Raw genomic sequence first — 10,860 nt, 5'->3', positions numbered from 1 at the left:
GGGAAGAGTGTAATATCCCTTATCTTTATTAATAAATCGGAGGACCTATATGTAAATATTAAAATTTCAAGGACTAAACTGTTAAGTTACAAAAAAAAAAGGAAAACCAAAAATTTCGGTTTTATCCCATCGTCCCCCCACACTCTTTGTAGAAACAGAGAGAGGAGCGGTGCGGCGTGGGGAGAAGAAGAAGAGAAGTTGAGGGAGAAGAGAAGAAAAGAAGAAGAAGAGGGAAAAGAAGAGAGGAGGAAGAAGAGGGAGAAGAGAAGAAAAGAAGAAGAAGAAGAAGAAGAAGAAGAAGAAGAAGAAGAAGAAGAGAGGGAAGATGGAGAGGAGAGAGAGAGAGGCAGCAGCAGCAGCTAGGCTGCAGCACCTCTGTTTCCCGCAAGTGGAAACAGAGGAGAGGATGTGTGGGGCGTTGGGGAGGAGAAGGGAAGAAGATGAAGAAGAAGAAGAAGAAGAAGAAGAGAGGAGGATAGCTGTGGCAAGGCTACAGCGAGGAGGTGTGTGGCGTTGGGGAGGAAAAGGGAAGAGGAGAAGAAGAGAAGGAGAAGAAGAGGGAAAAGAGAGGGAAGAGTGAGAGGAGCGAGAGGTGGCAGCAGCTAGGGCTGCAGCACCTCTGTTTCCTGCAGGTGGAAATAGAGGAGAGGTGTGGGGCATTCGAAGAGGAGAAGAAGAAGAAGAGGAAGAGAAGAAGAAGAGGAAGCAAGAGAAGAGGTTGTGATACCTCTGTTTCCTGCAGAGGAAACAGAGGAGAGGGTGTGTGTGACGCCGAGGAGGAGGGAGGAAGAAGAAGAGGAGAAGAAGAGAAGGGAAAGGAGGAGCTGCGGCTGCGGCGGTGGTAGCTGTAGCTGGAAGAGAAGGAGAGGAAGAAAAGAAGGTGAGGAAGAAGAGAAGAAGAAGAAAGGAAGGAGAAGGAAGAGGAGAAGGGAAAGAAGCAACTGTGGCTGCGGTTGTGGCAGCTGCAGCTGTGGCAGGGAAAGAGGAAGAGGAAGGAAGAAGTGAAGGAGAGGAAGAAGAGAAGGGGAAGAAGGGGCTGTGGCTGCGGCGATGGCAGCTGCAGCTGGAAGAGAAGAAGGAGAGGAAGATGAGCAGGGGAGGAAGAAGAGGTTGCGGCCGTGGCTGCGGCCGCGACTGCAGCAGTTGCAGCGGGGAAAGAAGAGAAGGAAAGGAAGAAGAAGAGAAAGGGAAGGAGAGGAAGAAGAGAGGAAGAGGAGAAGGGGTGGCAGCTACAGCTAGAAGAGAAGGAGAGGAAATAGACTAGGGGAGGAAGAAGAGGCTGCGGTTGTGGTGGCTGCGGCCATGGCTACGACTGCGACTGCGGCAGTTGTAGCTAGGAAAGAAAAGAAAGGAAAGGGGAAAAAAGGGGCTGCGGACGGGATTGCGGCCGCAGCGGCAGTGACTGCGTATGCAGTAGCTGTGTCTACAAAAGAAGGGGAGGAAGAAGGCAGTGCGGTGGAAGGGGCAGCGACTATGACAGCGGCAGCGGTAGCGGCAATGGTTATGGCAGCTGTGTTTGGGAAAGAAAAAGAAGGAATGAGAGTAAGAGAGAGCAGGTGACTGTGCCTCGATATTCGGCACGTGGTGTAGTTGCGAAGAAAGAAAGAAAATGAGTGCACAAAACGAAACAGGGAGGGGAAGGAGGAAAAGTAGAAAAAGGATTCGAGCGTACACCTTCTTCGAATCTTTGTACCAAAACCTTCAAAAGGCAAGTTTCCCGATCGTTTCTCCTGTAATTGTTTTAATTTTTCTTATTGCAAGTATTATGATTTTCCTCGTGCAAGTGTTCTGATCCTTCCTATTGCAAGTGTTATTTTTTCTATTGCAAGTGTTCTGATCCTTCCTATTGCAAGTGTTCCGATCCTTCCTATTGCAAGCTTTCTAATCATTCTTATTGCAAGTATCCTGATCTTTCCTTACTGTAATTTTATCTCTACATTTGCTTTGAATATGAGGAACTTTGAATTGTTCTAGCCTTGCATTTGATATATCTTTTGTTTAGACGTAACGATTCGAATCGGTGCAACTTTTGAGATTCTGACCTTTCTACTTTGTTATGGTTATAACTTCATGTATTGACCTCTGATTTGGACAAAACTTATTTGATCAGAATATAGACTCATAAACCTTTCTTTTGATGGCTTATTTCAGAATTCAGAGTAAGTTTGCCTGCCCAAACTTCTGTTTCAAATGAGCCTATAGATTCTATAAAACAGGGATCGTAATTTCTAACCTTTTGATATTGAACTGCCTATAAGTCCATGTTGGAAACATTGATTTATTCAAAGCTTATTTCATTGGAAATTAGACTCGTAGATCTTTCTTTAATACTTAGATTGAAAGATTTAGAGTCCAAATGCCTGCCCAGTTTTCTGTTAAATCCGACCCTCTAAATTCTGTAAATTTAAGATTTGTTCTTTGATCTTGGGTTACTAAATCTATCGTAACTCTTTGTTGGAAACTTCGATTCATACGAGACTTATTTTATCTGAAAGTAGATTGAAATATCTTTCCAATGATATATTTCTGAGTAAATTGGAGCACGATTGATAGTTTGAATCATTTGTTCAATGTGCCTCTTGAATTCTGCCAGAAATCGAGCTTTGGTCGATTTCGCATATTTTGATTTCATTCTTTCGGAAATTGATATCCTTTAGCTTTCTTATTCAATTGAGCTTTATATTACTTCTTTGAATTCTTGTATGCTCTTGTCCTTAAAATTATTTGCATTCTTGAAACATATTGTGTAACATTTATGCTATATCGTATTGACTCATATAGGCACACGTATATCCCATTGTTCCGCATTTTCTTTCGATATGTGCCTATTCCAGTTTCATTCATTTGGACATTGAATTCATCTAACCTTCTTATTTGAATTGAGTTATATATGATTGCTTGGAATCCTTGAATGCTCTTGCTTTCATTTCCTTTCAAATCTGAATACAATTGTGAAAGATTATTGCTTACTTCGCATTGACTCGTAAAGGCACATGTACATTTTGTTGTTCCGCGTGTGCTTAAGATATGTGCTATTTATTGTTTATACTATCCTTTTGTACTCTGGTGTTTGTGGGATATTGTGAACCTTTGCCAAAAATGGTGAAGGGAGTTATGCATAGAGCTTGTGATGCTCTGCCGTCCCTTAAGACTTCACTCAGACGTGGGTGGATGGAGCTCCCAGACGTGGGAGACTTATGTTTGGTGGTCATTCAGAAATGGATATACCATGTTATGTTATGATCCCACTTCACCTTCTATATGTTTGATATGGTATCCAGAGCTTTGGTTATGTGTTTCTTTACATGCTTTGGATAAGAATGAAATGAATACAACGTCAATTCGACGTTTGAGCTTCTATTTCGTATTCGTTCTTTGAAATGCTCCAAAATGGTCCAAACGTCATTGATATATTCCGAAATGTTTCATTTATTATTGATATGCTCCGAAACATTTCATATACCTTTAATATGCTCCGAATTGTTTCATTTGCTATTGTTATGCTTTGAAATGTTCCATATGTAGTTGATATGCTCCGGAACATTTCATATGCTATTGATATGCTCCAATTACTCTATGCTCCATCTATTATGAACCAAATAGGTTTTGAATGACATGACACATTTGATTTTGTATATAATGATATGGTATCCTTCAGAAATCTTGTATTCTGCCTTGCATTATGATATCTTACTTGTTTGAAACCATTCCTTTTGTTCTGAATATGCTTTGTCACTTGCTGAGCTGTTTGTAGCTCACTCCATTGTTACATAAATCCTTCATGTCAAGTTGTCACTCTTTGAGATGTTTTGAATTGAGCTAAGGCAGTAGAGAGCTATTCAGAATTATGGGCAAGTCTTGTTAGTTATTATATTATTATTGTATAAGCATATTTGGAATTTCATATGATGATATGAACTTGTGGTGAATAGTTGGAGTTATGATTGTATAAATTACATAGCGTGTGGATTTATAAATGTTGTTCATGTTTGTTAAGTTGGCTTGGGTTGCCATAAATATGAATTATCAAGTGATGTGATATATGATTATAAACTGCACAGGTTTTATAGATATGAATTTAATAGAATATTTTTCAGTGTCCTCAAATGTTAGTTTGGATCCTGGATTGGTTTGCGATGAAAATTTTAATATCATCTATCTTTTTGAGAGGCGTGACAAAAAGTGTAACATATAATTTCAATTTCAAATCATTACTTTAAAGTCTAAATCATCAAGCATGATACAAACATTTATTTTTAAAACATTCATCATGATAAGACATATAAGCCAAAGAAATCATTAAACATAAAGCATATTCATCAATCATGGTTTCATTGGGCGTAGGTATTTTCAAACAAAATCGAAAATCATCAAGATACACATTATTTCTTCATGAAAAACATACATAGGATTATCATTAGATTTAAATATAATATTTTATTTTTTGTCATAAAATATGTAATTTTTATTATCATTTTCAAAATTACTAGCATGATAAGCATGATCATATTTTATTTGCATTTTCATTACATCATTAAACATGCAATTTTCAAGAAAAATAATTAAACTAAGTTAAAAATAACTCATTAAATGCATCATATAATTTTGAAATAAATTAAAAGAGTTTTGTTTATCTCGTCGTCAAATGTAGTTAAGGCGTAGTTTATCACCTCGCCTTTGTTTTGTTAGGATCAAGAGCACTAAGAGGGGGGGGGGTGAATTAGTGTAGCGGAAAACTTTCGACGATTAAAATTGCGTTCGTACGATAAAAGCGATTTCGATAGAAAAGCTGATTCGTAAATCACTTTAACTTGTGATCAAGCGAGATACAGTTAAAGCGAATCTATGAAGGCAGTTTGCATTTATGATGGAAATCAGAATGTAAGCGCAAACTGAAATATGATGTTCGTACGATAAAACTGATTTACGTCTAAATGTTGATTCAGAAAATACTGAACTTTGAAACACGATCGTAAATGCATAGAAGGCAATAAGCTATTGAGGAGGTTTGTAGTAAAGATAATATGCTCAAAGTAAATGCAAACCGAGATTTAGAGTGGTTCGGTCAATCTTGACCTACATCCACTTTTGGCTTCCTCTACCGACGAGGTCACCGACGTCCACTAGAGGCATTCCTTCAATAGGCGAAGGCCAACCATCTTTTTACAATTTCACTCCTTTTGACAGGCTTAGGAGACAACCCTTACAGAACTTTCTTTCCTCTCTTGACAGATCAAAACTTAGAAGAAAAGAGGAAGGAGAACTTTTAACTCATACAACACTTTTGAGCTCTAAAAATCACAGAGTAAGATCAAGATTTCGGTGGTTTTTGGGTGCCCTTTCATTGCTGAAAGGGTGGGGTATTTATAGGCCCCAACCCAGTTTGAATTCCGAGCTCAAAATTGTCAATTCCCGAAATTCCGGGGTCTGGCAGTTGCACCGCCTGACTGGGGCGGTTGTACCACCTGGTAGAGCTTGAAGACCGAGCCTCTGGGTGGTGCCACCTCTTATCAGGGGCAGTTGCACCTCTTGCCAAAGCTTGGAGACCGAGCTCAAGCGGTGCCACCGCTTGATTGGGGCGGTTGCACCGCCCAGCCAGAGCTCGGAGACTGAGCCCTAGGCGGTGCCACCTCTGGCCAAGTAATCTGGGTCCGAATAGGCTGATCCATTCGGCCCAATTTGGATCTGTCAAGGGCCCAATTGCCCCAAGATTAAGTTAATGGGATCACCTCCCATTTCTAACTTAATCATCGTGCTAACTACGAATTTCTTAAGACATTTACTGCAACTTGCTCCGGTGCTCAATCGCTTCTTCCGGCGAGCTTCCGTCGATCATTCGATGAACCCTCGGTGATGCTCCTGTGGACTTCCGGCAAACTCCTGGACTTGCGATGTTCCACTTGGCCAGTTCCGACGGGCTTCTTTTGGCAAGCTCTTGGACTTCTCAGATTTGTTCCCGTAGAACCTCCGACGACCGTCCAGACTTCCGTCGAGCTCTCGAACTCCCAACGTGATCATAGTCTTTGACTCCGGCTCAACTCCTGCTGCATGTCTACTTTCATCGTAGTTAATCTGCACACTTATCTCAACATATGGATTAGATAACAAATGACAATTGACGTCATCAAAATCCGAGATTCAACATGTTTTTCTCCTCGTCTTCGGATGAGCTTGATTCATCCCAGTTTGTGTTCTTTTTAAGTTTGTTTTTATTTTTCTGATTATTGTTTCATGAACTTTTTAAATTTCATGAGGAGTTCAAGTTCACCATCACTTGAGCTTATGCTCAAATGGTCTTCAATTGTTCTAAGTCCGAAATCCTTCATGTCCTTTGGAAGGTGGCTCTCAAGTTTTTCACGTGCATTGCACGTCATTTCATAGGTCATTAAAGACCCGATAAGTTCTTCGATAAAAAAAAAATTTAAAATTTTTGATTCTTGAATAGTCGTTATTTTCGAATCCTAACTCTTATTAAGAGAACGTAAAATTTTTTTTACAAGTTCAAAATCAGAAAAACTTCTACCGTGCTTTTAAACCATTGACGACATCTATAAAATAGGTGTACATGTCTCCAATGGTTTCGCTTGGTTTCATATGAAAAAGTTCAAAATCATACATCAAAAAGTTAATTTTTGAATCTTTAATTTTATTGTGCCTTCATGTGTGATTTCAAGAGTGTGACATATATCGAAAGTCATTTTATACATAGAAACACGATTAAACTCAGTTTTATCTAAAGCACAAAATAGAGCGTTCATAGCTCTAGCGTTTAAGGAAAAAATCTTCTTCTCCAAATCACTCCAATGGTTGAAGAGAAAACATTTCAAATCCGTTTTCGATAATATTCCATAAATTTAAATCCAACGAAAGTAAGAAAACTTTCATTCGAGTTTTCTAATATGTATAGTCCGTCCCATTGGACAAAAGAGGACGAATGAGTGAGTGACCCTCTTTAAAGCCAAAATAAGTCATTTCTCTTCGGTGTTAAACTAAATGAGAAATACAAGGCTCTGATACCAACTATCAGGAAAAGAATTGGCACTAAGAAGGGGGGGGGGGTGAATTAGTGCAACGATAAAATATGTCGGTTTCGAAATATTCTTTCATATGATAAAAATCGATTTCGAAAACTTGAAACACGTGTTCATAAATATATTGAAGGCAATAAGCAAGTAAAATGGTTTGCAGTAAACTAAATGACAACAATAGAAATGCAAACCAGAGAACACGCCAATTTTATAGTGGTTCGGTTGTCATGACCTACATCCACTTCGTCGATTCCTCTTTCGTCGAGGCTATTGGCATCCACTATCGGTCTTCCTTCAATAGGCGAAGACCAACCACCTTTTACACCCCTCTTCTCCTTTTCACAGGTTTAGGAGATAATCTTTATGAGCACACACACTCCTCTCTAAACATAATTATAAGTTTAAGCTAGAGGAGGGATTTCTTAAGTGATTTTTATAGCATTTTCTCACTTTTAAACTCTTTGTGCCTATGTGTGTTAACCAGGGATGAGAGGGGTATTTATAGGCCTTAAGTTGATTCAAACTTGGAGCCTAAAAATATCTCATCCTGGGTTTCCTAGGTTCGGGCGATACCACCGCTTGTAATGGGCGGTACCACCGCTAGTGTCAGTCTGACACTGACACTACAATGGGCGGTATCATTACCTGGCTCCTTGCCATTGGGCGGTACCATTGCCCAGACTGGCGGTACCACCACTTGGCACCTTGCTAGGGGCAGTTCCACCACCCAAACTAGTGGTACTACCGCCTGACACAGTCTTGGAGATTGTGCCACGACGGTGCCACTTCTTGGGTCACTATGTGAGCCTTTCATTTAGCCCAACATAGTCCTTACATGGGTCCACCTGACCCCTAATTGGGTTGACCAAATTTCAATCCTAATTATGTGCTAACTACGAAATTGAAGACATTTCCTAAGCTCAATAAGTCTGTAAGTCTAGGTTTCTTTCGGCAAGCTTCCGGCAATCTTCCGGCGATCTTCCAGCAAACTTCCGACGATCTCTCGGTAATGTTCCAACAGACTCCCGGCAAGGTACTGGACTTCATGATGATCTTCTTGACGAGTTCTAACGAGCTTCTTTGGCAAGCTCCTAGACTTCCCGGTTGGTTCCGGTAGGACTTCCGATGAACGTCCGGACTTCCGACGAACGTCTAGACTTCCGACGAACTCTCGAACTCTCAACGAAATCGCGTTTTGACTCCAGGACTTCATTTTGCTTTATGCCTTGCTATCATAATTAATTCTGCACATGTAAAAACATACTTTAATCTAGACAATTATTATTAAGCTTGAATCATGTCTGGCATGTTATTGGTCCATCGACGCTTCATCCAATTCTTCAGCGCAACGTCCTCTCTTGCGGCCTATTACCCAATTGGCCAATTGACTCCATAACTCTAATATCCTTATCACAATATATGCTCTTCTTAGCCCGATGCCCGAATCCATTGCTCAAAGCCTTCTGTCGATACGTCGACCGATCCTCCGGATCGACGTCTAATCTTCTGACATGTTCCACCGACCCAACATGATTCTTCCTACTTTAATTGTCTTATCCTGATCGAAGCATCCCGCGTCACTAAAAACGCAGATCAAATCATAAACACTTGTCAATTGGTTTCATCATCAAAATATGAGATTCAACAAGAAGATCAGGTAGTGGAAGCCAATGGCCTCGAGTGAAGAGGAATCGAGAGTGGATGTAGGTCACGATGACCGAACCATTATAAAACTCGGTTTGCATTTCTATTTATGTAATTTACTTTTACTGTAAACTACCTTACTTGCTTTACTTTCTTATTACACTCTTACGAATGCTTTTAAGTTAAATACATTTTCGATATCGATTTTATCGAAACAAAGATTTTTTGAACCAACGTCGTTTTTATCCGCTGCACTAATTCACCCCCCCTCTCTTAGTGCCGACTCGATCATAACACTTAAGACTCTCATAATATCAATAAAATTAATGCACATACTTAATGGATCAATAAAAAAATTAATTTAAAAAATTATCACTTAAAAAAAAAAGAATTTATCGTCAAAGAAGGGAGCATGCAATTGTTAACAAAGACATTGTTGTTTATAGTTGGAGAGGAGATGTGGTCATCATTAATGCAAATACTAGAGAGGACCAGATGAGTTGGCTATCACCGCTCGCTATTGAAGAGGAGTAGAGGAGTACGCTATCATAGAAAAGGGGAGGATGTTACTGTCGTAAATACCATAGAGGAGTAGAGAAGTTTGCTGTCATTGTTCACTATCGAAGGGGAGGATATCACTACCATTCGTAAATACTATAGAGGACCATAAAACTTTGCTACCTTTGTTCACCACTGAAGATGAGTAGAGGAGGGAAAGGAATGATGGCCGCCATCAATTATATTGATTCAGTGTAACCCTGGTGTAAATATTTTTCTTTTGATTCAAAATCAACTTGATTAGCTTCACAAGATCTAATCTAAATCTATTTGACTAGAACCGTAACCACAGATTGAACTAACTTTTGAATTAAACCATCTGATTTAATAAAAAGGATCGATTCAATTTTAAGGATAGTTTTGATATTTGAAGTAAAAAGAGTGGCCTTGGTAAAAATATACATGCGACACCATCCAAAAAAATTCTTATTATTCGAACCTTTATTTTTTGAGTAAATTACCCAATTTATTTATCTTTTGCTTTTGCTTTATTCGCGATGAGCAACTTGCTTCCAATAGTCTTGAAACAGCCCGACTCAAACGTACAGAAACGGTGGCACAAAGCCCCCGTCTCCGATGCGGTAGGAAATGCGTAACAATCAGATGGAATGTTTCGTCGAACGGCTGCTCGTAGGTATCGTTAAATTTCAAAAGCGAACCCCGTCATTAACCACATCGCACCAAAACAACACAGTTCATCGGCTCGACCCAATCACAACGGTAGCACGAAGCCAGTGGCTCCGATGCGGTAGGATATGCGTTACAATCAGATGGAATGTTTCGTCGAACCGCTCGCGGATACCGTTAAATTTCAAAAGCTAACCCCGTCATTAACCACATCGCACCAACACAACACAATACATCGGCTCGGTGCAATCACAAGGAGAGCACGAAGCCACAAGTCACAAGTCACAGACGGACAGCATCTCGCCTCTCCTCCGCCTCCTCCTCCTCCTCCTCCTCCTCTCTCTCTCTCTCTCTCTCTGCGGTGATTCCTCTCTTCCTTATAACCACCGCTTTCGGAGCCGACACACGCGATGGTACCCTCTGTCGAACGGGCTGCTTGCCTATGAGTGGCTGCTGGTCGCACGGGAGAGGACAAGGAGGTTCGGATCTGGTGCTTCGCTGCAGACGCTGCCGGGAGTGCTGAGGTCATCCATGAAAGGCCGGAGGAGAGCAGGCGGAGGGAGGGCCTGGGCGAGGGGCTCCTCCGCTTCGTCCTCGTGGTTTGCCCTGGTCGCCTTCCTCTGCTGCCCCCTCTTTGCTACCGTCGCCTTCTCCACCTTCCGAATCTTCGGAGGTAATCCTGTGGAATTCGGAAAAAGGATCTTTTTCTCTTATTGGTTTTCTCCCGAATTTTGTTTTGGATTTTATTTTGCCTGCTGCTTTTTAGCTAAATCCCATGGATTGTGATCCATATCTTGTGTCTTTTGCAGATCTCTCTGTGTTTCTTCTTACTAATTATCATCCGAATTTGTAGGCTTTTCCTCGTTTTTCTTCATCCTTCTCCAATTGCTTGGAAGATTTATGTGAAATTTAATGGGTTAGGTTACTTGATTCACTCAGATCTTTCAAATCTAACAATAACATCGTAATTTAATTTCCTTTTGTTTCTCTAAGAATCCTTTAT

General features: G+C 40.5%; 1 protein-coding gene across 1 annotated transcript in view; it reads left to right on the top strand.

Annotated features, from left to right (window-relative positions):
* Window positions 1-10,078: 10,078 nt before the first annotated feature.
* LOC135581034 (glycosyltransferase family 92 protein Os08g0121900-like) overlaps window positions 10,079-10,860 on the top strand; it is a 2,896-nt gene continuing 2,114 nt past the window's right edge. The window contains exon 1 of the mRNA XM_065137471.1: window positions 10,079-10,530. Coding sequence (XP_064993543.1) covers window positions 10,389-10,530 — 142 coding nt within the window. The 5' untranslated portion in view covers window positions 10,079-10,388. The remainder of the gene's footprint in view (window positions 10,531-10,860) is intronic.

The sequence above is a fragment of the Musa acuminata genome, chromosome BXJ3-1 (genome assembly GCF_036884655.1).
Source record: "Musa acuminata AAA Group cultivar baxijiao chromosome BXJ3-1, Cavendish_Baxijiao_AAA, whole genome shotgun sequence".
Taxonomy (NCBI): Eukaryota; Viridiplantae; Streptophyta; class Magnoliopsida; order Zingiberales; family Musaceae; genus Musa; species Musa acuminata.
The sequence above is the reverse complement of the archived record's forward strand: the minus strand, read 5'-3'. Positions and strand labels throughout refer to the sequence as shown.